This window comes from Lithobates pipiens, unplaced genomic scaffold (genome assembly GCF_037356315.1).
Source record: "Lithobates pipiens isolate NorthernLeopardFrog02 unplaced genomic scaffold, aLitPip1_a1.2 Scaffold_10, whole genome shotgun sequence".
Classification (NCBI taxonomy): Eukaryota; Metazoa; Chordata; class Amphibia; order Anura; family Ranidae; genus Lithobates; species Lithobates pipiens.
In genome coordinates this window covers 56818445-56845994 of record NW_027507686.1, presented here as the reverse complement: position 1 = coordinate 56845994, position 27550 = coordinate 56818445, and the positions used below count along the sequence as shown (strand labels likewise).

Here is a 27550-nt window from a genome sequence, read left to right as displayed (position 1 = left end):
AACTTGGCAGACTGCCAGACTTTGACATTGAGGGCAGAGAGCAAAGAGAAAATTCTCTGCATATTAAAACTCCAGTGAAGGGGAAATGGTGCTGTTCAAAAAATAAATACCGTAATAAATAATAAAAAAAAGAACCTATGTGTAGATTCATGTAAAGGAAGGTAAAATGTAGTCTACTGATGTGAGTATTGCCAACACTCTCTATAAAGTGAATGGTGGTTCAATCAAAATAAATAAAACAAAGAAAAAAAAAAATATATATATATATATATGTATAACATTCAACACATGATGTAAACAAAAATATAAAAAATATTTAACAGTAATACTTCAACACACCAAAATAATAAAGTGGCAAGTGCTTTGTCCTGCGTGAATCAATCCCCAAAAATGTATATATATGTGTGTATTAATACGCGTGTAGCAGCCATAACCTTCGATGGGGCGGCCATGACTTTTGGGCATATCGGTTACCTCCGTTTGGCTTGTTCTTCCTGGTCTAGGGGTTCCCAAGGTTAGTACCCAACAACTTTGGACACTGACACCATAAAAGTCCTTTAGAAGGTTTTTATTTGCAGGGGTAACATCCAACAAACACAGTCTCATATGGGAACAGAGAGCAAGGGTGAAGAAATTCAGACACCTTGAACTGCTAATCATTAGAAAGTCTCTAATAAAACCCAGAGAGTAGCCACTCGCAGCTGGGCACTTCAAAGCTGAACAAATCTCTAGCCAGAGATTTTGGCAGTCAGTACTTTGATCCGGAACTTGTAAAATCTCTGACCTTGAACAATTTGTAACAGAAAGTGAACAGGAACCTTTTCCTCAGTACCTGGAACGTTCTCTGTGTCCTTGGCAGTACTGGAAAAATGTGGATTCGTTAATGTCCTTAACAACCCAGCAACCAGGCACTTCTTGGGATGCCAGCTTGTTGGCCCTCCTCCGAAGAGTCCTCCCCAGTCGCTTACATGAGCTGCGGTGCCCCTCCAAACTGAGAGCACACCCGGACGACTTGAATCCTCCCTCAGTTACTGCGCCTCGGACCAGCCGGTTCCGAGACTCGGGAACAGATGGATCCTTACCCCAGACCAGGCGGGTCTATTGGGGCTAGTCAAACGTACCATGTTGCGGAGCGGCACATGCTCCTGTGACCGGGACCCCTTGCGGGGCTACCCCAGTCCAGACTCAGGAACAGGCAGCTCTCGCCTCACGAACGAACCCTGAACATGTGACTTCAACATCTTTAGTACCCTTCCTCAGACTCCTCAGCGGGGCCCGGTGTACCCACTGATTGGTTCTGGAGAAACTGATACCTAAAACGTCCAACCAGGCCTGGTTCTGGGCCTGTCATGTGCACCTAACTGTACACATGACCAGGCAGAACTCTAACACAGCCCAGCCAAACTGATGTCAAAATTAAACCTACACAAACAGCCCTCAGAACCCCTTTACCGTTCTGAGGTAAAAAACTAAATTTGTACATAGCAGACACCTTGTCCAAAGTGTCACCGCTACACGCTCAAATTGACGGGTTAGGATAAACCAGTCCCAAAAACACTTGCCGACCAGCCACCATCATTATACTGCAGCAGGTCAGCACGATCCCGCAAACTATGAGCTAGGAACCACGATCTCTCATCTCCTATAGTCAGTCCCATCCCCCACAGTTAGAAAACACACATAGAGAACACAGTTAACCCCTTGATCACCCCCTAGCCTGCCAGTGACATTTACACAGTAATAAGTGCATTTTTATATCTCTGACTGCTGTAGAAATGCCAATGGTCCCAAAAATGTGTCAAAAGTGTCTGATATGGCCACCATAATGTCGCAGTCCTGATAAAAATTGCAGATCGCCGCCATTACTTGTAAAAAAAAAAATACTAATAAAAATGCCATAAATCTATACCCTATTTTGTAGGCGCTATAACTTTTGCGCAAACCAATCAACATAGGCTTTTTGCTATTTTTATTACCAAAAGTATGTAGAAGAATACATATCGGCCTAAACTGAGGAAAAAAAATAGCTTAAAAAAAAAATTGGGGATATTTATTACAGCAAAAAGTAAAAAATATTGTGTTTTTTTCAAAACACAAAAAAAATTTTTTTTGTTTAAAGCGCAAAAAATAAAAACCGCAGAGATGATCAAATACCAATAAAAGAAAGCTCTATTTGTGGGAAAAAAAGGATGTCAATTTTGTTTGGGTACAACTTTGCATGACCGTGCAATTGTCAGTTAACTGACGGAGTGCCATATCGCAAAAAATGGCATGGTCATTGAGCAGCCAATTCTTCCAAGGCTGAAGTGGTTAAAGGAGTTGTAAACCCTCTTTTTTTAAATAACAAACATATCATACTTACCTCCACTGTGCAGTTAGTTTTGCACAGTGTGGCCCCAATCATCGTCTTCTGGGGTCCCCCAACGGCGCTCGTGGCTCCTCGCATCAGTAAACCCCCTGGGAGGTGCGCGCTCCCTAGTCCAGAATTTCCATAGACACAGAACGCTGGACTCGGCTCTATCCTCTGGCGCCCTCGTCATTGGATTTGATTGACAGCAGCAGGAGAGAATGGCTGCGCTGCTATAAATCTGTCCAATCAAGAGCCGAGAACCCCGGGCAGAGAGGTACAGCGTGTCTCCTCTGAGGGAACGAATAGACTCAGGTGAGTAAAATGGGGGTGGGGGGCTGGGGGGGAGGTCAGTGTCAGAAGTTTTTTCACCTTAATGCATAGGATGCATTAAGGTGAAAAAACAAGGGAAGTTACATCCCCTTTAACCCCATAGGTCCGAATATTAATAAATATAATGGGGATAGTCATTCTTTTTTCTGTCTTCTTCAAAGGCTGGTTATTATAGATTTTATATCGGAGTACTAGCTCATTTGTTTTTTTTTTAATTACACTTTACATTTTTTATTTTTTTGGTTTCTCTGTTGTGTAGCCAAACCTTTTGAAGCTTGTGGTGAAATATCACAGGATCTGGGAGAAATTTGTATAGTTCACAAATGCTAATTTAGCTAATTCACTTTGACCAGGAGTTAACAGCAGTGGCGGCCCAACTATAGGGGGCGCATGGATGCCTCCCCCTCTAGGCAGCCACAAAAAAAAGTGCACTTATGGGAAATGCCATGTCTATGCAATCACAAGATTGCAGACGCGGCGCTTCATTTTAGCCCGCTGCGCTTTCCGAGGCACCGAGTAGCTTCCTCCCAGCGCTTGTATTATCTATTACTATGGCCAGGCGGTTTGCTTGACATCTCAGTTTGATGTCACTTCCTGTTTTCTTTCTCCCATTGCACCTGGGAGAAAAGAACCAGGAAGTATGAGAGGACACCACCGTTGTGGAAGGGGACACCGCAGGACGGGAGAGGACAACACACAGCAAGGTAAGTAGTAACGCTGTGCGCCCCCGGAGAACGGGGAGGTTCGATGTGACCCAGGCAAGGCTACATTTGGGGGACACAGGAGGCTGCATTTGGGGGCACAGGAGACTGCATTTGGAGGACACAGGCTGCATTTGGGGGGCACAGGATGAATTTGAGGGACACAGGAGGCTGCATTTGGGGTACACAGGAGGCTGCATTTGGGGTACACAGGAGGCTACATTTGGGGGACACAGAAGGCTGCATTTGGGGGACACAGGCTGAATTTGGTGTGACACAGGCTGAACTTTGTGTGACACAGGCTGCATATAAGGACGGACTCCACTGGGGAGATCTGATGGCAAGCGACGTGGCTAGTGACACACTCAGGGCTCCCACTGATTGTGCATTATGGTGAGTTGAATGATTTCATTTTATATTACAATATAATAATAGAAATAATGTGCTTCAATCATCCTGACACCATAACAACCATGGTACCGGGATGATTGAAGTGTTAACACCAGGTGTTTGGAATATCTTTATCTGCTGATTGTTAAACTTTCTAGAATACACATATTTCTATTGTTGTGTAGGATCTGGGCCTGCTGTCCCTCCATCTCTCTCTCCCTCTCCCTCCGTCCCTCTTTCATTTCAGCTGCTAACCACACCACATAGAGCCACGCTCACTATTTCGCTGAGACCACATCCATTTTTACCAAGTGGGAGGGGTCAAAAAGGAAGGGTGGGGTCATCCTAAAACTTCACCAGCTGCCACTGGTTAACAGTGTCCTCGATTTCATGAAGAGCTGCACCAAGATCTGACCTCCATAGAAGGCTGCCATTTGTAAAGAGGGGTATCTCAATATTGCCCTTAGCTTAAGTTAGTGTCCTTAGCTCAAGTTCTGCCAATTAAAGATAACACTTAAGAATCCAGGTTAACTAGTGTATGAAGCAAAAGCATTACAAGTGCCAAAGAGAGTTTATATAGTAAGAGAAGAGAAAGGTGAGAACCATGAGGAAAAGCTCGATCTTTGGTACAAATCCTAAAATAAATTTAAAAAGGTGAAATGTTTAAAAGGTTTTTAGGTGTGTGCCTACCTTTTACTTCCCCACTAGTTTGTGGGCATGATGTGGTTAGTAAAACTGCTGGCCCCCAACTCTTTCACAGCAGCTTTAATGCTACCCCTAAGACTTTTACTCATCCCAGAAAACACTTCCACACACTAACGCTAGCACTCTTCAGAGAGATTGAAAACATTGAAACATATGTCCACATATTTATGTCAAATCTGTATGGGACTATATCCATGCACTGGCACAGTTCACAGTTCACAGTTGCATCTTGGAGAAGCAGACAGAATGAGTGAATGCTGACTTTCAGTGGGTCTATGAGGAGTTGAGCTTAGGTCGGCACATATACATTGACCGTGTTGAAATTTACATATCTGGGGCAAACCAACCTGTAGTGCATCAGATCAGGAGACGTCAACTGGTTTCTGGTGAGTGGTCAAGTTTTCAGATCCTCTTTCTTATATATGACCGAGGACTATGTTTTTCTCCCTGTTAACTGAGTGTTTTATGCACCAAGTTATTATTGCCTTTATTTTTGCCTGAAGTACTCCATTGCTGTAAGAAAACAGGTTTATCGTTGTAAAATGTGTTATATGGTTTACAAAGTGTTTTGTGTAATTTTAGGGTCTGATCCAAGGTCAGACCATTCATTAGGGGGGTGGAATGTAGACAAGTGCCTACTTTTTGGATGCATAATGAAAATTGAATTGATAATCCAATTCAATGTGTGTTTAACTATGAATTATATTTGTCATATGTTTCCATGTTTGTTAGCTATGAGTAAGCACTCTTGGTAGTGTGAAACACGTTAGCTATTGTTGCTTTGCTGTGATCCTCTTTTGTGTGATTCTGCTTCACAAATAAAAGGCATTTGAATTTATCTTGGAGTGCTGCCATCCAGAGTTCTTCAATTATTTGCTACAAAGTATGAATTACAGGAAGCTTGACATGTTTCGCGGGAACCGCTTCTTCAGGATTTATATATATGTTTTCTGACAATGTTATGTAGGATCAGACCAAGTCAGCTTAGCTCTCCCACAGTTTTCAAAATATTCTTAAATGGATAGTCAGTAAAGGCATAAATGGAAGCTCTAGGTAGTATAAGAGAAGTACTTAGATAAGTCAACCATATATAGTGGATCACTCTTCAATGCTGTATAGGAGTGTCCATAGACTAAATGTCCATTAATAACATACACTTCTGCAGTTGTGTATAAACACTCTAAGGTGTTTTGTAGCAAATAATAATAGAAGAAATGGCCGCACTCCGTATTGGATCAAAATTCTTTTTTATTCAGAACATTCCAAGTGTTGACAAAAGACAGAAAGCTGGTACAGGTAGCACACCATAGGCCAGACTGCTGGAGCACACATGGGGAGAGAGGTGCTGCTACTATTTCCAAACACATAAACATGAAGGTAATGATTTTGTAATGGTGTCCTTCACCCTAAATGCAGGTTATTGCGGCTAAAAGCATGTAAATGTGACTAAACATGGCTGAACTTGCTTTAAAGAAGGAACATTTAAATGCAGAGAATGATAAAAGGGTGGCACTAATTGGGACCCCCTTTCTTGAGATTGTGGCCTCCCAGGCCCCACTTTATATTATTAGTAATTTCCTAATATTATAAATATAGGCATTGGTATAGGGAGTACTGTCTCTTTAAAAGTTAATGAGTTGTTCCACTGGGATCCAATGGGAACAGCTGGGAATTTCTGGAATTCCAGGAATAATATATATAAGGGGCTGCAGAGGCTGGGACTTCCTCTTTGACGCGTCCAGCTGTCCAGCTGCATGTGACCCAATGACGCGTCCAGCTGCATGTGACCCAAGTCACATGCATTTCTATGTGGATGGGTCACCCTAGATATCTGGGGGGGGGGGAACGTTTATATTCTGATATAAGCTGTATTTATGTTGCTCGAGTTCTAATAATTGAGCGATTGTATTGATGTTATGTTGAATATGGTTCTGTAATAATAAAGTTAGATATTTGCCAATTTTGATAAATATTTTAATCTAATAAAAGTGCCGCGGCCATTATTTGCCATCATTTCTTGTTCTCTTTATTATATTTATGGTTGTTGGGTAAGGTATTTGTGTGGGTAGGTGTGGCCTACAATCTCAAGTGATCTGGGAAGCTTTAGGCTGGGTTCACACCTATGCGAATTGAATGCGGGTTTCACCACATCCAATTCGCATAGCAAGAGATTGTGACCGTCTTTCTATGGAGCCGGTGCACAAATCTCCAGAGCGGCTCCAGTGCGAATTGCACACGAGTCCTGTGCGCCTTTTGGTCAATTTCAGGTCCAAATTCAGCCCAAAATTCAGGCTGAAATCGGACCTAAAACAGTGAATGGGGATGCCCCGGACTCCTGCTGTGAGCCGCTGTGTGTTCTAGTGTGAACCCAGCCTAAAAGTTGTGTATAGTACCCAGATAACTTCTCCTGCATTTAGAAAAGCTAAAGATAGCAATGAAGCCTTAAATTATATATAAGACTTTGGTGGGTTTTTTATAAGCTAAAATAACAAATGTGTTATACTTACCTACTCTGTGCAACGGTTTTGCACAGAACAGCCCAGATCCTCCTTTTTCTGGGGTCCCCACCGTTGCTCCAGGCTCCTCCTCTTTGCTCCTGAGCTGTCCCGTCAGCGTCTATTGACACAGACTGGGCGACTGGGCCCTGCTTCCTTGTCACAGCATTTGATTGACAGCAGCAGGAGCCAATGGCCTCTGCTGCTATCAATCTGCCCTGTGAGGAGGGAGACAGCTGTGAGAGCTGATGCTCTTGTGTACAACACTGGATCGAATCAGGCTCAGATAAGAATAATGCCTCGTACACACAATCGCACATTCCAACAACAAAATCCATGGATGTTGGCTCAAACTTGTCTTGCACACACAACTTCTGAACGTCAAGAACACGGTGGCGTACAACACGTATGACGAGCCGAAAAAAATTGAACTTCAATAGCCAGTGCGGCTCTTCTGCTTGATTCTGAGCATACATGCAATTTTGTGTGTCGGAATTGTGTACACACAATCGGATTTCGTTGTCGGAAAATTTGAGATCCAGCTGACGGAAAATGTCCGGTGGAGCCTACACATGGTCGGAATTTCCGACAACAAGCTCCCATCGAACATTTCCCATCGGAAAATTTGACACGGCATAAGAGTGGGGGAGGGGGGCTCCTGCAGCACAGAAGGATTTTTACCTTAATGCATAGAATGCATTAAGGTAAAAAAAAAAAACATTGAAGCTTTAGAACCACTTTAAGCTTTCTATCTATATTTCTATATTTCTTTCTGTCCAGTTCAGCAGGATCTGGCTACATTTTGATCCATGTATGGCTGTCCTTGTTTGACAGAAGTTGATCTAACAATGGAACAATCAAACAGAAATGTTAGGAAACTTTTGTCAATCAACTAATAAGATGACATTGGTGATTGATTCTGAGAATTTACCAGAAACCCAACAGATTCATTGTTTCTGCTATACACACATTTTACACTATATACAGTTCATGTATTCTTTCAGTTTCATTGAACAAAGTAAATAAGGAACACACTAATCATTCCCCCACACAACATAAGGCACACACGTGAACACATGCAACAAACTTGGAGGGTAATGCCGCGTACACACGATCGAATTGTATGACGTACTTAGTCCGTTGAAACGTATTTCAACTGACAATCCGATCGTGTGTGGGCTTCAGCGGACTTTTTCAGCGTGAAGTCCGGAGTACTAAGAAGGCCGGTTTGCACACCAATCTTCCCGTCGTACTTTGGTTTCAGCGGACAATACGTTCGTCAGTATGCTAGTCCGACGGACTAAGAATGGCGCATGCCCAGAAAGGATTTACAGGGCGGAAGTGCTCTGTCTTGTAAAACTAGTGTTCGTATTGAAGCTAGCATATTCGTCATGCTGCTAATTTTGTGATCTTTTAATATAGCACATTCTTTTCTTCTTCATAATGCGAGAAAAGTGAAGTTGCTTTGCTGCTTATATTCACAGAGTTATCACAAATGTCTTTATTCATCCTCATCTTATGATTAATATTCCAATTCGAGAATAAATAAAAAAATAAAATAACGGACGAATTAAGCTGAAGTCTGAAAAGCGCGAATCGTCTCTAACCAAACTTCCACTAACGCAAAGTCAGCAGAAGGAGCCCAAAGGGTGCTTTGCTGTGTCTTGGACTTCCTATTTCTAGTCCCGTCGTACGTGCTGTACGTCATCGCGCAAGCTTTCGTCTGACTTTTTGTGTATCCGTGTGTGGCCAAGTCCATTCGGTAGAAAGTCCGCCGGATTGTATGACGGACTAAGTCCGTCATACAATTCGATCGTGTGTACGCGGCATTAGAAAGCAAAAAAAAGGTGCAATTCAATCTGCCATCCACATAATGCCACACATGGGGGGATCCCAGGCATCTAAGAAATTGCAGTGTATTTTCCTCCTCTCGAAGTCTCACCTTCAGCCAAGGCTGAAGATTGGAGTTCCCGGAGACTGGTTCTGAAGACTCAGACATGACAATTTGTTGCTTCTAAATGAGCTATGAGGGATGACTTACAAAGCAATTACATTTAGGCTATGTTCACGCTTAGCGTCTCATGAACATACGTTTTTGCACACTTTTTTGTGTTTCCGTTTTCGTGCTACATGCGCAGGGCAGACAGTTTGTTTCAGTGAGCTGCCCTATGTGTGACAAAGAAATTCATGTACCTTTTTTTGGCTTGAACTTTGCACATCTTGACACTTTTGATGATTGCAAAAATGCACGTCAGTTTGGCGCATGTGAGGTGCCATTGACAATAATTGGCACACCAAGTGGGAAACGTGTTTTGTACATGTTTCATGAACACGTACAAAAACACATGCTTTTGCTCACATTTGCAGAATGCTCAGGTGTGAATGCAGCCTTAGGCCGGGGTCCAACTTTTGTACTGTGGTTTGGTTGCAGTGCTGAAGTATGTGGAGTTTTCATATGTTTTACCTACATATTTAGCTGGGGTCCCATTGATTTCTGTTAGGGTGCCCATTTTTGCCATGTTTTCTGAAAGTGCACCAAAGATGCGGCATGCATGACTTTTGATGTGTTTTACAAAAAAAATGACAAAAGGAATGACCTTTCAAAAGAAATGTATGTATCATGGCCTTACTCGGGACAGGAATCAGGATTGTAACAGAGTTTACAATATGGTAGTCTTCTTCAAAGTGATAAAAAAAGTTTATTTAATTTCTGGTTACAGCATTCAAAATCACTGCTTAACAATTTTAACTATAATTTTACGAAAAACAAAGCAGACATTAAGCAGCAGTAAAATAAACAAGATTAAACATGAAAAGTACTTAGCAAAGATCGCCTGGTGTTTGGTTTTGTGCAGAGCTTAATTAATTTGCAAAAAAAGTCCAGTCTGGCTGGTCAGTCTCTGGTATAAAAAGATGGCTCTCTCAATATCCTTAGCTGTTTTTAATATTAAAAATAAAACTACAGAACAGCAAATGCAGCCATATTTTCTGGTCTTTGGAAATGGGATTCCAGAAACTATGCAACCAATTTAAGGGTCTGAAGAGTGTGCTGAAGGGATATTGAAATGTTTTATTATGCTCTACTGGACACTCCCTTAATGCCAAGTGCGCTAAATATATATTTGTTTCCATCTGCCCAGGTTTCACAATCTGGCAAACATTTTACTGTATTCTTGTACAGAATAAAAGTATGATGATTCAATAGAGATCAAATATGATCTAAATTGAATGCATATATTGGTTAGGAGACTTAATGTGTTTCATCAGCCGGCTGAACCAGATAATATAGGAGTGGTTGGTATCCAACTGATCTTTTTAAGAGGATATCTCTGTTACAGATGGAATTATGTAATATAAACCAGAGTTGAGAGCCTTAGCCCTTGTACATACGGTCGGAGATTCCGACAACCAAATCATCAGATTAATTCCTGAAGAGGTCCGGAAGTGATGTTGCATACACACGGTCAGACTAAGTTGTCGGAAAATCTGATTGTACATAACGCGATGACGTTATTTCGTTACAACAGGACTATGTTCAGGCTAGTAGCTAATAGCTTTGGTCTAGGAATTTGATCTGAGCATGCGTGGCACTTTGTCCGTTGGAGTAGGCTACACATGATCGGAGTATGTCCGATCGCAGCATTTTGTCTGAAAATTTTACTGGCAAGTTTGAAAAGTTGGTCCGTCGGATATTCCGATGGAAACAGTCCGATGGAGACCACAAACAGTCGGAATATCCGACAAAACTGTCCAATAGGATACATTCCATTGGAATCTCCGACCGTGTGTACAAGGGCTTAGACGTGATCAATTTTTATTGTAGTATAAATGAAACCAGATCCACGGATGTGTATTGTCATAGACTGTTTTACGACTAGTTATTGATAGCCATTTACTACTAGAGTTTCAGAACTCTGTTACCCTAGGTTCACATCTGTGCGTTTCTGCGGGGTCGCGTTTTTCCCCCGCATTAAAATTGCATGGTCATTTTGACCATTCCACTCCCCTGTGGTTCCCGCATGCGTACTGCAATTTACATAAATGAATGGCAGCCCCACGCATTTTCTCAGAACAGTGCATTTTCAGTTACGGGAATTGCTGACTGCTGAGATTCCCACAGCCGCATGGATAGGTGTGAACCAAGCCTTAGCACAGTGGTAGGCAACCTCAGCCCTCCACCTGTGGTGAAACTACAAGTCTCATGAGACATTGCAAGACCTTGACAATCACAGGCATGACTCCTAGAGGCAGAGGCATAATGGGATTTGTAGTTTCACCACAGCTAGAGGGCCGAGGTTGCCTACTCCTGCCTTAGAGGCTTTATGACCCCCCCTGCATTTTCTCTAACTGGTATGTTTTGTGTCAATCTGTCTTAAACTGGACTGTAATGTGTTACCTCCCATGAATGCCTACCACAGACATGAGATTTAGATCCGACTATTTTTGTTATCCACTTATAAGTGTTTGAGAAATGAAGATGGCACTGTGTTCAGTATGAATTCACTCCATTCCCTCCACAGTTTGGGGTTTGTTAGACCTCATTATCAGCACACACCCCATGTTCTGGTGCCAGTGACAAGAACATTTGCTCCAGCACCTGGTGTTGGTATCAGACTCCTGACCAGCATGTTCCTCACAAATGTATCCTCACTTTCTATTTCTAATCATGTGATAAAAATAACTCATGACAAAGGGCCACAAGAGAAGTCTGCGAATTGACTCCCTCACTATACATTGAGGTGCCATGCTGGTCTGAAGGGGTTGTGAAGGTGGGAAGAGGGGAAAGGAGGGAGCTGATCTGAGGTCGGGGGGGGGGGGGGGGTGGAGACTGATCTGAGGACTGAAGAGCAATTTAAAGAATGGTGGCGGCTTGATCTCAGGTCCGAGTGTTAAGAAGAATCTGAATATTACGGGGTGCTGATCTTTTTCTCCCACTAACAACTGGGCAAGTTTTCCTTCCACTAACCAATAACGATGGACATTTTCTTTCCACTGACTAATGAAGCCACAAATTTTTCCCCCTGACTACCTATGCTGGAATATTTTTTCCCTTCAAATAACCAGCAATGTAAGGGAAACATTGGGGTTATTTACGAAAGGCAAATCCACTTTACACTTGAAATTGCACTTTGAAGTGCAGTCGCTGTAAATCTGAGGGGTAGATCTGAAATGAGGGGAAGCTCTGGTGATTTTATTATCCAATCATGTGCAAGCTAAAATGCTGTTTTTTTTTTATTTTCCTTGCATGTCCCCCCTCGGATCTACAGTGACTGCACTTCCAAGTGCACTGTCAGTGAAATTTCAAGTGCACTTTGCATTTGTAGTGAAAAGTGAATTTGCCTTTAGTAAATAACCCCCTATGTTCCCTAATTATAACTGCTGGAATCTTTATGCTGTACTGAATGTTATGGACAAGGTGCACCAAACTAAGTGCAGTAAGTTAACCACTTGCTGACCGCTGCACGCCGATATACGTCGGCACAATGGCAGCAGTGGGCAAATGAGCGTACCTGTATGTCCCCATTAACAGGCAGGCATAGTAGGCGCGTGCACGCGCCCACTGCGTACAGCGTGACTGTGCCCGCGGGACTGGCAGACTCGATGTCCGCTGGTCTCCTGGCGATCATGTCATGGAGCCTCAGAACGGGGACATGCCTATGTAAACAAGGCATTTCCCCGTTCTGGGTTGTGCAATGACAGAGATCACTGCTCTCTGTCATCGGGAGCAGCGATCACTGTCATGTGACTAGTGGCCCATCCCCCACAGTTAGAATCACTCCCTGGGACACACTTAACCCCTTCATCGCCCCCTAGTGGTTAACCCCATTCACTGCCAGTGTAATTTACACATTAATCAGTGCATTTTTATAGCACTGATCACTGTATAAATGACAATTGTCAGTTAAAACGACACAGTGCCAAATCGCAAGAAGTGCTCTGGTCTGGAAGGGGGTAAAATCTTCCGGGGCTGAAGCGGTTAAAAACACTTTATTCTATACGGAGCCAATTGGCTACTCGCATAACGTCTGTGAAGATCGGGCATATGTAACAACGAAAACTGAGGTCGCTATAGGGTCCCTGTGAGGTCTGGGATGTCATCCATAGGGGTGTTCTAGCAGGCTACAGCAGGTAGATCAGCAGAGTGTTGGAGAGGGCCAGCCTGGATCCTGTTAATCCGTGTGCGCACCAGCGTGGAACGCACTCCGTTTTCCAGAGTTTGCTTCAACTCCCAAAAGAGCTGCCGCTGGTGCTGTCTATTTGGACTATATATATTTTTTATCAGGACCTATTGTTTTTAATTCCTATCCAGCATTGAGCATCCTCATTATATGCATTGATTATGATGTTAATGATATTCATGCTGTGTGTGCTCTAATCTTTGCGCCATCCTTCCTTTTCTTTTGTACTGAATGTTACATAATCCTGACCAAAGTATTTGTTGTCTCTGCAGATGCTGGTTGTTAAATTGCCTTCAAATTTATAATTCCATCCAATATAGATTAATCTGGTTATAGTTTTTGTTGAGTTTTTTCCAGTCATAGAACAATTTTTTAGCCCTGATGAAGGAGTGTTTTGGCCCTTGCAACGCATTAGATGATTTTATGTGATTGATTTTCGAATACTTTAAAGCATCTTGGACTTTTGGCTTGGTTTGGTGCCTTTTTCTGTACATTGATACAGAAAAGCCTCTGTGACAGGCTGTTGGCCATACCACACCATAGAGGACCATAGAAGTGATAAGGTTTGGGCCACACTGAATGGAAATAGGTTGGATATATAAATTCAGCTATAAAATGATATCAACTTGTAAATTTTTAGATTTGATTAGGTTAGGGGTCTATGAAGGGTGGTCTGTTTTTTTAAGTGAACTTGTCTTGTAAAGGACTTTACAATCTCAATATACCCTTAACCCTTGAGAAAATCGTATTTAACATTAATGATCCGAAACACAACACAATAACTGCAAAGAGTCATCCATCCGTATGTTCCATAGCACATGGAGCCTGAGTGCATTATGAAGGATGAGATACTCAGATGCTTGATTGTTTGTCCTGATTGACTTTAGTTGATTTGTTTTAGGTGCGAGGAACCAGCCTCATCTTGTATCTCTTAGGAGCCTGAGAGATCCCGAATACTGGGGTGAGATCTGCAGGAGACTTGGGGTCTGGTAAGTGGAACTCAAAGTGTGTTAGCATAATGGTAAAGAAGAGGAAGATCTCCATTCGGGCCAGATTCTCCCCAATGCAAACTCGAGGACCTGAAAAAGAGCAAAATCATTATTATTGCATAGTTGTAAAGTTTAAATGTGAGTGACCAGAACATTGACAAGGACATTAAAGTGATCATAAAGGTTTCTTCTTTTTTTTTTTCAATAGCAAACACGTCATACTTACCTGATCTATGCAATAGTTTTGCACAGAGTGGCCCTAAACATAGACTTCTGGGTTCCCCTGCCAGGCAATCTTGTCTCCTCCTCTTTTCCAAGTGCCCCATAGCAAGCAGTTGCTATGGGGGCACGGGGCAAGGCTCAACTCAATACCAAGCAGGACTATTGATACATACACAGCGTGGCTCAGCCCCCCCCCCCCAACTCTTCACTCACATGATTTGATTGACAGCTTATGTGCTGTTAAAAAGATCTTGTGAAAACCTAAATCTTCTGAGTGTAGAGTAGTTCAGAGAAGACCAGCCCTTAAACGGAGTATGTGAGATACTTATAAGCAAGATGTGAAGAAACAACAGTTATTATTATGGTAGGTTATGGATAGCAAGCCACACAAATTCCATCCTAATGCTGATAATCTTTGGGCAGGTCATGTCTGTTTTTGACAACCCTTTTAACTATATTGTTTTTTAATAAAAATGTTTTTAACTCTTGACGTCCGCGCTATAGCCGAATGATGGTCACAGCGCGGACCTGAATTTCTGGGAGGCCGTTGTACGACGGCCTCCCCTGTGCACGCTCCCTGTGCGCGCCCTACAGGGCGTACGCGGAGCACATTGTGATCACCGAGTCACTGAGACTTGGGTGATCACCGATCCGAGTAAGGGGACTGTCCCTTAATTTTTTTCTCCTCATGCTGACAGTGGAGGAGAAAAAAAAAGCCGATCACCGGCCCAACTGTATGGGACATCGGTCTGGAAGAGGAAGAGGCAATTATGCCTCATCTGTCCCACCTGTCATTGCCACCTGACAGTGCCCGCAGTGCCCATCAGTTCCACCTATCAATGCCCACATGTGCCACATACCAATGCCCACAAGTGTCACCTATCAATGCCCACCAGTGGTGCAAATCAGTGCCACCTTGCAGTGCTACCTATCAGTGTAACCGATCAGTGCCCATTACTGCCACCCATAAGTGCCCATCACTGCCACCCATCAGTGCCCATCGCTACCACCTATCGGTGCCCATCAGTGCCGCCTCATCAGTGTACATCAATGAAGGAGAAAAATTTACCTGTTTTAAAATTTTATAACAAAATATATAAAAAAAAAATTAAAATTAAAAATGCTGTATTTTAAAACAATTTTAACAAACAATAAAAAACGCAGAGGTGATCAAATACCACCAAAAGAAAGCTCTATTTGTGGGGGAAAAATAAAAAAAAAAATATTTGGGTACAGTGTTGTATGACCGTGCAATTGTCATGCAAAGTGCATCAGCGCTGAAAGCTGAAAATTGGTCTGGATAGGAGGGGGTTTAAGTGCCCAGTAAGCAAGTGGTTAAAGGCATAGTCTACTTTTCTAGACCATATTAACCCCATACTTAGGGTATAACATAAAGCATGGTAGCGTACTCCATTCCAAATACAAACTGTCATTGGTCCCTACAAATACAGTGGTGTGAAAAAGTGTTTGCCCCCTTCCTCATTTCCTGTTCCTTTGCATGTTTGTCACACTTAAGTGTTTCGGAACATCAAACCAATTTAAACAATAGTCAAGGACAACACAAGTAAACACAAAATGCAATTTGTAAATTAAGGTGTTTATTATTAAAGGTGAAAAAAAATCCAAACCATCATGGCCCTGTGTGAAAAAGTGATTGCCCCCTAAACCTAATAACTGGTTGGGCCACCCTTAGCAGCAACAACTGCAACCAAGCGTTTGCGATAACGTGCAATGAGGCTTTTACAGCGTCCTGGAGGAATTTTGGCCCACTCATCTTTGCAGAATTGTCCTAATTCAGTTACATTAGAGGGTTTTCGAGCATGAACGGCCTTTTTAAGGTCATACCACAACATCTCAATAGGATTCAGGTCAGGACTTTGGCTAGGCCACTCCAAAGTCTTCATTTTGTTTTTCTTCAGCCATTCGGTGGTGGACTTGCTGGTGTGTTTAGGATCATTGTCCTGCTGCAGAACCCAAGTTCGTTTCAGCTTGAGTACACGAACAGATGGTCGGACATTCTCCTTCAGGATCTCTTGGTAGACAGCAGAATTCATAGTTCCTTTTATCACGGCAAGTCTTCCAGGTCCTGAAGCAGCAAAACAGCCCCAGACCATCACACTACCACCACCATATTTTACTGTTGGTATAATGTTCTTTTTATGAAATGCAGTGTTCCTTCTACGCCAGATATACTTGGACACACACCTTCCAAAGAGTTCCACTTTTGTCTCATCGCTCCACAGAATGTTGTCCCAAAAGTCTTGGGGATCATCAAGATGTGTTGTGGAGAAATTGAGACGAGCTTTGATGTTCTTTTTGCTCAGCAGTGGTTTTCTCCTTGGAACTCTGCCATGCAGGCCATTTTTGCCCAGTCTTTTCCTGATGGTGGAGGCATGAACGCTGACCTTAACTGAGGCAAGTGAGGCCTGCAGTTCCTTGGACGTTGTTGTGGGGTCTTTTGTGACCTCTTGGATGAGTCGTCGCTGCGCTCTTGGGGTAATTTTGGGCGGCCGGCCACTCCTGGGAAGGTTCACCACTGTTCCATGTCTTCGCCATTTGTGGATAATGGCTCTCACTGTGGTTCGCTGGATTCCCAAAGCTTTGGAAATGGCTTTATAACCCTTTCCAGACTGATAGATCTCAATTACTTTCTTTCTCAATTGTTCCTGAATTTCTTTGGGTCTCGGCATGATGTGTAGCTTTTAAGGATCTTCTGGTGGACCTTACTGTGTCAAGCAGCTCCTATTTAAGTGATGCCTTGATTGTGAACAGGTGTGGCAATAATCAGGCCTGGGTGTGGCTAGAGAAATTGAACTCAGGTGTGGACAACCACAGTTATAGTACGTTTTAACAAGGGGGGCAATCACTTTTTCACACAGGGCCATGATGGTTTGGATTTTTTTTCACCTTTAATAATAAACACCTTCATTTACAAATTGCATTTTGTGTTTACTTGTGTTGTCCTTGACTATTGTTTAAATTGGTTTGATGTTCCGAAACACTTAAGTGTGACAAACATGCAAAGGAACAGGAAATGAGGAAGGGGGCAAACACTTTTTCACACCACTGTATAGTAAAGTGCTCATTTCTTTATTCTCTTTTTGTTCAGCGTAACTGTGCGTGGCTGTGCCATCAAAATTGAATCATCCATTCACAGGCATCGCTGAATTGAAATACTACAAGTCCCATCTTCCACTGCAGGAGAGGGACTCAGCAGGCCAGCAGTAGTACAGTGATATGTTTCGCTGTAATTGTAGTCCAGCCAATACTACCCTCAGGTCAGGCCCACGACAGAAGGGCAGTACCTCTGTATGAACTTGGGGCTCACAATGCAGGGGACTGTGCATCCCACCCATGACACACTCATGTGGTTGTAATACTCTGCAGGCCAAAATGTGAACATTTAGTAAATGCAATTTTTATTTTAGCAATGTTGCTGCATTTACTAATTATTTGCTAAGGATGAACAATGCGCTTAAAACAGAAAAAAAAAAAAAATTGTAAGGAGAGGTTAGGGTATTACAGCCCAGATGTGTGGCTAGAAAATAACAGTTTATTTATAAAAAAATAAATAAATATGATTAGCTAATATTTAACAGCTTGCTGACCGCCTCATGCCGATATACGTTGGCAGAAGGGCTCGTACAGGCAAACTAACGTACCTGTATGTTGCCCTTTAACAGGCGGCCTGCGGGCACGCGCAACGGCGGCAAGCTCCGTGAGTCGGGTCGCGGGTCCCACAGACTCGATCGCCGTGGGGATACCCGCGATCGTTTCACGGAGAGGAAGAATGGGGAGATGCTAATGTAAACAAACATTTCCCGTTCTGCCTAGTGACAGTGTCACTGATGTCTGCTCCCTGTAATCAGGAGCAGACATCAGTGACGTGCCACACATAGCCACGCCCCCTCACAGTTAGAAACACTCCCCAGGACATACTTAACCCCTGCACAGCCCCCTAGTGGTTAACCCCTTCACTGCCAGTGTCATTTACACAGGAATCAGTGCATTTGTATAGCACTGATTGTTTTTTTATATATATATATTTTTGGGGTATATTTATTATAGCAAAATATAAAAAATGATGTGTTTTTTTTTTTAATTGTCGCTCTTTTTTTGTTTTTATAGCACAAAAAAAAAAAAAAATGCAGGGGTGATCAAATACCACCAAAAGAAAGCTCTATTTGTGGGGAATAAAGGCCATTGATTTTGATTGGAAGACACGTCGCACGACCGCGTAATTGTCATCTAAACAACGCCGTGCCGAATCGCAAAAAGTGCTCTGGTCAGGAAGGGGATACAATCATCCGAGGCTGAAGTGGTTAAAAGACCAGGCCTATCCTGACACTTCTCACATACTTTAGATTAGGGATGAGCCCACGGTTTGAGTTGAACCTAAGTTAAACTTTCAAGGCAGGTTTTGATGTAATTGGTGGCTTTAAGACACCTATTGTTGGTGCCAATGTTATACACTCTATGGCCAACACATAGAGGGAGAGGAAGTTGCACAAGCTTCAGAAAGCAAGTCTACACACCCACCCGACATACGAGGAGCTCTGTGAAATATGGCTCCAGTGGATTACAGAGTATTCAGATTAATGTAAATTTATTAGCAATTCTAACTTTTGTCCAGGGACTTTCTTGACAGAATTAGCTGTTTATGGATTGATTCTATTCATTCCCTGGAACTGGACTATTATCCCTAATTGGCATAGCATCACTCTGAGGTTTAGCAATGTATATGCAATGTAGACAGTGCTAATTAACACTTGGATGAAGCAATTATAATTTTATCTTTAGATGTACAGGAAATATGTTAATATTTGGTGAAATTGTTATTCATTCCAACTCAATTTTTGTTTTTCATCAAATTGCATGTATAATAATGAAGTGTGCACAAACAAACATTTAACTTTTGATGGGAAAATTTGCAGCTTGGACCTATGTTTGCATAAATGGTCAGTAGATAAAAAACAATCAAAAATCAAAACATTTTGTAAACCATATATAATCCTATTCTACAAACTGCAGAAATAAATTGCAATATTAATCATAAAGGCTGATACACACAAGTATTTATTATGAAAATATTATAAAAATTCTGCTAAGTGTCTCTAATGAATAGTATAACTCCCAGAGAGGAGTCGGCAACGTGACACTACTGCAAGCTGGGACACGGCGGCCATTTTCTGGTGGGGAGAGGCTGTACATCCATAAGGAGGGAAAGCCTCAAAAGATATTTGCAAAAGAAGTTGGATGTTGCCAAAGTGCTGTATCAAATCACATTAATAGAAAGTTATGGGGAAGGGAAAAGCGGGGAAGAAAAAAGTGCACAAGCAGCAGGGATGACCGCAGCCTGGAGAGGATTGTCAGGAAAAAGCCATTCAAAAGTGTTGGGGACTTTCACAAGGAGAGGACTGAGGCTGGAGTCAGTGCATCAAGAGCCACCACACACAGACAGATCCTGGACGTAGGCTTCAAATGTCGTATTCCTCTTGTCAAGCCACTCCTGAACAACAAACAACGTCAGAAGCGTCTTACCTGGACTAAAGAAAAACAGACCTGGTCTGTTGCTCAGTGGTCCAAAGTCCTCTTTTCTGATGAGAGCAAATTTTGCATCTCATTTGGAAACCAAGGACCCAGAGTATGGAGGAAGAATGGAGAGACACACACTGCAAGATGCTTGAAGTCCAGTGTGAAGTTTCTACAGTCTGTGTTGATTTGGGGAGCCATGTCATCTGGACGATGTCATCTGTGACGAAACGGCGTAGGGAGGAGCGGCGTGCTGACGTCACCGCAAACAAATGCAAGGTTCCGGAAGGAACGGGTTGTACTCAATTGGATTTTAAACTGAACGCCTTTATTATTGCTACAAAATGTAAGTGTGAATTCTGCTTTTTATACTATTACCGTATATACTCGAGTATAAGCCGAGATTTTCAGCCTCTTTTTTGAGGCTGAAAGTGCCCCCCTCGGCTTATACTCGAGTCATCGCTGTCTGTCTGCCCGATCAGCGTGTCGAGCAGACAGACAGCGGCCATTCTAGGATTCAAAGGCCGCGCCTCCGTCGGTGATAGGCGGAACACTGAATTTCCCAGCAGTCTGTGTTCCGCCTATCACGGACATCCTCTCATCCTCGTCCGTAGTATGAGGATGAGCGGACGTCCATGATAGGCGGACCACTGACTGCTGGGAAATTGAGTGTTCCGCCTATCACGGACATCCGATAGGCGGAACACTCAATTTCCCAGCAGTCAGTGGGAAATTGAGTGTTCCGCCTATCACCGACGGAGGCGCGGCTTTTGAATCCTAGAATGGCCGCCGACGAAGAGCTGAAGGACGGAGGCTCGGCTCGGGACGGGACGGGACGGGCCGGGACGGGACGGGCCGGGACGGGCCGGACCGGACGCAGGCTGGACGGACGCAGGCTGGACGGACACAGGCTGGACGGACACAGGCTGGACGGACACAGGCTGGACGGACACAGGCAGGCTGGACACAGGTAGGCTGCACGGACACACACACACACACACACACACACACACACACACACGGATGCATGCACACACACACACACACACACACACACACACAGGGATGGATGGACACACACACACACGGATGCATGGACACACACACACACACACACACACGGATGCATGGACACACACACACACACACACACACGGATGCATGGACACACACACACACGGATGCATGGACACACACAGGGATGGATGGACCCACAGGGATGGACGGACACACAGGGATGGACAGGCATGTCTCACCCTCGGCTTATACACGAGTCAATAATTTTTTCCAGTTTTTTGGGGGTAAATTGGGGACCTCGGCTTATATTCGGGTCGGCCTATACTCGAGTATATACGGTAAATGTAAATTGAATTACGCTATGGAAGCCTCCTCTTTTTATGTTTAATATGGGGATAAACTGACCATGGGCAATTTCAAGAACTTCTGGCTGAGAAGTGGGGACATTGTGCTGGCGAGCATAGAGACCCAGGCTGGCGAGTAAGCCACAGTCGATTTTGGATCTCCTTAACCACTTCAATATCGGGGCACTTAAACACCTTCCTGCCCAGACCAATTTTGAGCTTTCAGCGCTGTCGCAATTTGGATGACAATTGCGCGGTCATGCTACACTGTACCCAAATGAAATTTTTATCATTTTTTTCCCACAAATAGAGTTTCTTTTGGTGGTATTTGATCACCTCTGCGGTTTTTATTTTTTGCTAAACAAATAAAAAAAATACAGAAAATTTTGAAAAAAAAATGTTTTTTTTTTGTTTCAGTTTCAAAACTTTGTAAATAAGTAAATTTTCTCCTTCACTAATGGGCACTGATGGGGATACACTGATGGGCAATGATAAGGCGGCACTGATGGGCACCGATGAGGTGGCACCAATGAAGTGGCACTGATGAGGTGGCATTGATGGACACTGATATGTGGCACTGATGGGCACTGATAGGCGGCACTGATGGGTGGCACTGATGGGCGACACGGATGGGCACTGATAGGTGGCAAAAATTGGCACTGATAGCTGGCATGGATGGGCATGGATAGGCGGCATGGATGGGCATGGATAGGCGGCACAGGTGGGCATGGGTAGTCGGCACAGGTGGGCATGGGTAGTCGGCACAGGTGGGCATGGATGGGCACTGATAGGTGGCATGGATGGGCACTGATAGGCGGCACGGATGGGAACTGATAGGCAGCATTGTATTATAATATACTGTACTAATGGATGCCAATCAGTGCCAAGCAATAATGCATCCATTATGGGCACTGATTGGCATGCATTGTGGCACTGACTGGAATCCCTGGTGGTCTAGGGTGGCATACCTTATCCTGGGCATCCCTGGTGGTCTGGTGGCGTCCCTGGTGGTCCAGTGTGGGCATCCTCGGGGGGCTGTGCTGATAATCGATCAGCACAGGCCCCCCCTGTCAGAGGAGCAGCCGATCGGCTCTCCTCTACTCGCGTCTGACAGACGCAAGTGAGGAAAAGCCGATCACCGGCTCTTCCTATTTACACTGTGATCAGCCGTGATTGGACACGGCTGATCATGTGGTAAAGAGTCTCCATCAGAGACTCTTTACCGAGATCATAGTTGCAGGGTGTCAGACTGACACCCCGCAACAACAATCGCCGCGATGCGCGCCCCCGGGGGCACGCAGCGGCTCATAATCCTGATCACGTCATATGACGTCCGATCAGGATTATGAAACCACTTTGCCACCGTCAATTTGTAATAGGGCGGGTGGCAAGTGGTTAAAAAGAGATCATCGCAGCAGTTATATCCCAGGTAGAGGAATCTTTCCTATCCCAATCAACTCACTATTTCTTCAGTGTTTTTTCTGCTTGAAGTCACCATTGTCCAATGAAAGGAGAATTTTTAGTTTGAACTTTTTGTCTGGAATTATCTTATCATTCAGAACTTTTTAGATTTTTTTTGGACTTTTTGGAATTAGGTTTTATAACTTTTAAACAATTACATTTATTGTTGTATGTTTTTCATATATTTGCTTTTGTTCTACATTCAATATTTATAGCATTAGTGCACAGTAAGTGGTTTGGGAGATGAACATATGGTATCATAATCCATTTCACTGCAATTAATATTTTTTTGGCGCAGCTTATTTCTTTGTACATTTCTATTATTGTGTGTGTCTCACATTTTAAGTTGCAGCAGTATTCACAAATTCATCATATACACAGTCAGGGCCGTCTTTAAGGCAGGGCAAAAGGGACAGCTGCCCTGGGCCCTGTCATTGTTGTGGGGCCCAAAGCAGCTGCCTCATACTTGCCAACTATCCCAGTTTACATTCCCTTGTCCCTTGACGTTTTAGTCCTGTGCAGCTACTAATGCTGCCCAGCTCTGCCCTATTGTTGTGTACAGATGACTCACCTGCAGACCTGTGTTTACATGTAAATACTGGCATCCATATGTAAATAGCAGTGACATGCATATGTAAATAGCTGAGGCCACCTGCATTGATATGTAAATAAAGGCAGCATTCATAGGTATATCATGCCCCCCTGCAGTGAGGAGAAGATGTGCTGTAACCTATAGCAACCAGTGAGCAGTATTACTGTTCAACATCTCTAGCAGCCAATCAACAAGCAGAAATGTACTGTAACCTCTAGCAACTAATCAGTGAGCCTTAAGGAATGCTGTAACCTCTGGCAACCAATCACAATTGCTGCCTGATCTGATACAGTAAACTGATTTTAAGTCTAGCTGCTATTTATTGTATGTCTCAGAGAAGGTGAAGAGGGAAATTGCATGGGGGGGGGGGGGGGCCTAAGAAAATGTTTGCCCATTGTCCAATCAATATTAAAGACGGCCCTGTACACAGTAGAATGGTTTAACAGACAGCGCAGTATTTAATTTTTTCATGTCATCTGCTGGTGTTGGTCCACTGTGCTTCATTAAGTTCAGGCTCAACGCAGCCATCTACCAGGAGAATTTGGAGCACCTGCCATATCTTACAGCTTACATTGCTGTATGTAATCATTTCACATCCCCTTTGTCCCTAGTGTTCTGCCCAGTGTCCTGCATGCAGTTTTATATAATAAAAACTGTTCTTTATGCCTGGAAACTGGAGATTGTCCATAGCAACCAAAACTGTCCCTTTACATCAAAAATGATTTTAGACCAGCTAGAAAACAGCGATAATAAATTGGAATCACTCGCAGAATTGAGCGATAGTGATTTGTGGGGAGATCCATCATCAAATATTGAAAAGTAATGACAGTGACAATTCTGCAACTGAGCAAATTTCTGTGTTTTTGATTTGATTACATTATTGAATACTTTTTATTATTGTTATATTATTATTTGGTATAATTATTTATAGTTATTTATTATATTACAATTTATGATTTCATTTTTCAAACTTTATTATACCTGGGATGTCTGCTAGACTCTGGTTTGGATAGATTTAAGTGAGTTATTACTAACAATTACAGGACTACAATATAAAACACCAAATTTTCATGCAAAATAATTGTACCGCTTTTAGCACCTAAAATCCGAAATAATCATACCAACAGGGAGGTTAAGGCAGTAATTCCTGCAAAAGGGGCCCAAACCAAATACTGAGTACATATGCATGCTAATACTTTTCAGAGGTCCGATATTGTTCTACAATCCTTGATTTATTGATTGCATGTAATATTCTAATTTTCTGAGATTGTGGATTTGGAGTTTTCATGAGCTGTAAGCCATAATCATCACAATGATGACAAATCACGGCTTGGACTATTTCTCTTTACATTAAATGAGTCCATCTCATATATTAGTTTCACCTTTTAAAGAGGAGGGCCGGTTTTGAAAAAAAAAAATTAAAAGTCAGCAGCTGCAAACACTGTAGCTGCTGACTTTTAATAAGTAGACTTACCTGTCCAGGGCACCCGCTATGTCGGCCGCCCGAGGCTGACCCGTCCCTTGGTCTCGGGTCCCGGCGCCGCCATTTTGGGTAAGGGAAACAGGCAGTGGAGCCTTGTGGCTTCACTGCCCGTTTCCTACTGCGCATGCGCGAGTTGCGCAGCGCTTTGTAAATGGGACGTGCTGTGTTCTGGGACACACAGTTCCCAGAACACAGCGCGACCCATTACCCAGAAGACGCAGCACGGAGGAGAGAAGAAAGAAGATCTCTGCGGAGGAGGAAGAGGCAGATTAGGATGATGTGCCTAGCAACAGGCATTTCTGGTAAGTAAAAAAAAATTTTTTTTTTCATTTTTTTTTTATGATTTGTTTCTAATTTTTAATGTATTTTCTTTTTTCAGGGTGGCCCTCCACTTTAAGTTGAACTAGTGAAATAAATGAACTTTTGCACAATATTTTTCGAGTATCACCTGTACATAGTGAGTAGTACTGTACAGTCAACCAACCCCACCCAGATGAACATGTGATGATTCAGTGATGTGCACAGTGCATGTCAATATTTTGTGCTCTATAAGCGGCAAACAAGATGTCTGTTGACCCATTGGGGGAGATTTACTAAAACTGGTACACGCGGAATCTGATGCTGCTGTGACTAGTAACCAATCAGCTTCTAACTTCAGCTTCTTCAATTAAGCTTTGACAATAAAACCTAAAAGCTGATTGGCTACTATGCACAGCTGCCCCAGATTCCATGTGCACCAGTTTTAGTAAATGGCCCCCACTGTTACCATATCCATTCCTCGGTGACCAATTTTACCTGCAGAGAAAGGTAGGAAGGATTCTGCTTTCATCAGTTCTCCATCCTTGTTCAGAAAGTTCTCAGGATTAAACTCATAGGGATACTTCCAGTTACTCTTATCATAGTGCACTGAGGACAGATCTGTGATGATGACGGTTCCCTGGAGATAAAAAAAATGAATAAATTTAACATCTTTGTTAAATATGATTCACAGTTCTACCAAAACTGTCTGTCATTACCAAGCAGATTATGGCATCACACATGCCCAATGGCATCTTTAATCCCCAGATGAAGCAGCTATGAGACGGTAACTTGTGGGAGCAGGCACAACTCATTCAGAGCTATAACAAGGCCACAAATTACTCAACCCACCAAAAACTACAACTGTTTTGGGTGTATCTGGCATACAACATCGTGGGATAGTATAAGTATTTCATAGAACATTTTTTCAGAGATTTGCGTAGTATTTCATTGTGTTTATATATTACTGCAGGCTTCTGCTAGCTGTAAAACCCTGAATCTGCAAAGATAGAATTACTAGAACTTCCATTACTGACGTGTTTTAACATCGTCCTTCTCGTTCTGTCATTGCTTGATGAGTCACAGAGATGGAAGGCACATGCTTGTGCAAGGGCTGTGATGCACTAAGTATAGACTGTACCTTTAAAGTGATTTGTACAGTTTTTTTTTAAATATTTTTAAATAACAAAGATGATATACTTACCTGCTCTGTGCAAGGTTTTTGCACAGAGTGCCCCCAATCCTATTTTTCTGGGGTCCCCCGCAGCGCTCCTGGCTCCTCCTCTTCGAGTGCACCCACAGAAATCCGCTTTCCATTGGGGGAACTCGTGCAGCTGCTACGTCCATTGGCACAGACAGCAGGACTCAGCCCTGCGTCACTGGATTTGATTGACCACAGCGGGAGCCAATGGCTCCTGCTGCTAGCAATCTGTCCGATGAGGATGGAGACCGTAGCTGGAGCTGCTGTGCTTGTCCCCGTCACTGCAATAATCGGGCTCAGGTAAAAAAAGGGGGAGGGGGGCTCTGGGGGGAAGCTGCAGCACCGGAGGTTTTTGTATGCATTAACCTCCCTGGCGGTATGATTCAGTCTGGTTTTAGGTGCTGACTCGGGATTACCGCTAGGGGGGTTAAGGTGAAAAACCATGAGGGTTTACAACTCCTTTAACCACTTCAGCTCTGGAAGAATTTACCCCCTTTCTGACCAGAGCACTTTTTGCTAATTGGCACTGCGCCGCTTTAACTGACAATTGTGCGGTCGTGCGACGTGGCTAGGGTTGCCACCTTTTCTTCAAGCCAAACCTGAACACTTTTCTGGCGCGCTGCATTTTCTTTCTAGTTATCACTATATAGACAATAGGATTGTAAAAGACCTTGGATACCTTTAGGTGGCTTAAAGAGTAGTAACATAGTGTGCTGTGTACGCCATGGTGAACAGAGGGTGTAGCCACATTGCATTAACCGTGGAAGGGGCCTAAATTAAACCCACCCTACCTACAACAACCCTTACGATCCACTGCACCCTTCCACTGACAATTCAAAGTAGCCCATCTAACCTATAACCCACACTATCAAAACCACACCAAAGTGGCCCATTCTGTCTCAACACTACTACTAATCAGTCCATCATATCTAAGGCACCCCAAAGTGCACTCAGTGGGATGGACAGTGGGGTGGACAGTGGGATGGACAGTGGGGTGGACAGTGGGATGGACAGTGGGGTGGATAGGGGGACAGTGGGGTGCACAGGGGGCAGTGGGGTGGACAGGGGGCAGTGGGGTGGACAGGGGGACAGTGAGATTTACAGTGGGACGGACAGGGGGACAGTGGGATGGACAGGGGGCAGTGGGATGGACAGTGGGGTGGACAGAGGGACAGTGGGGTGGACAGGGGGACAGTGGGGTGGACAGTGGGATGGACAGGGGGACAGTGGGATGGACAGGGGGACAGTGGGGTGGACCGGTG

General features: G+C 43.5%; 1 protein-coding gene across 3 annotated transcripts in view; it reads right to left on the bottom strand.

Moving 5' to 3' along the window:
- LOC143930777 (phospholipase A2, minor isoenzyme-like) overlaps window positions 1–27550 on the bottom strand; it is a 111734-nt gene that overhangs the window by 39034 nt on the left and 45150 nt on the right. The window contains exons 8-10 of one of the 3 annotated variants that reach the window (XR_013262827.1): window positions 25586–25727; window positions 10775–14229; window positions 9648–10350 (exon numbers count right to left, since the gene is read on the bottom strand). Coding sequence is in view for 2 of the 3 variants with exons in the window: in XM_077455358.1 (XP_077311484.1) it covers window positions 14048–14229; window positions 25586–25727 (324 nt within the window). In the remaining variant the exon portion in view is untranslated. Of the gene's footprint in view, window positions 1–9647; window positions 14230–25585; window positions 25728–27550 lie in introns of those variants that run through there. The other 2 variants (XM_077455358.1, XM_077455380.1) reach the window with 2 other exon arrangements.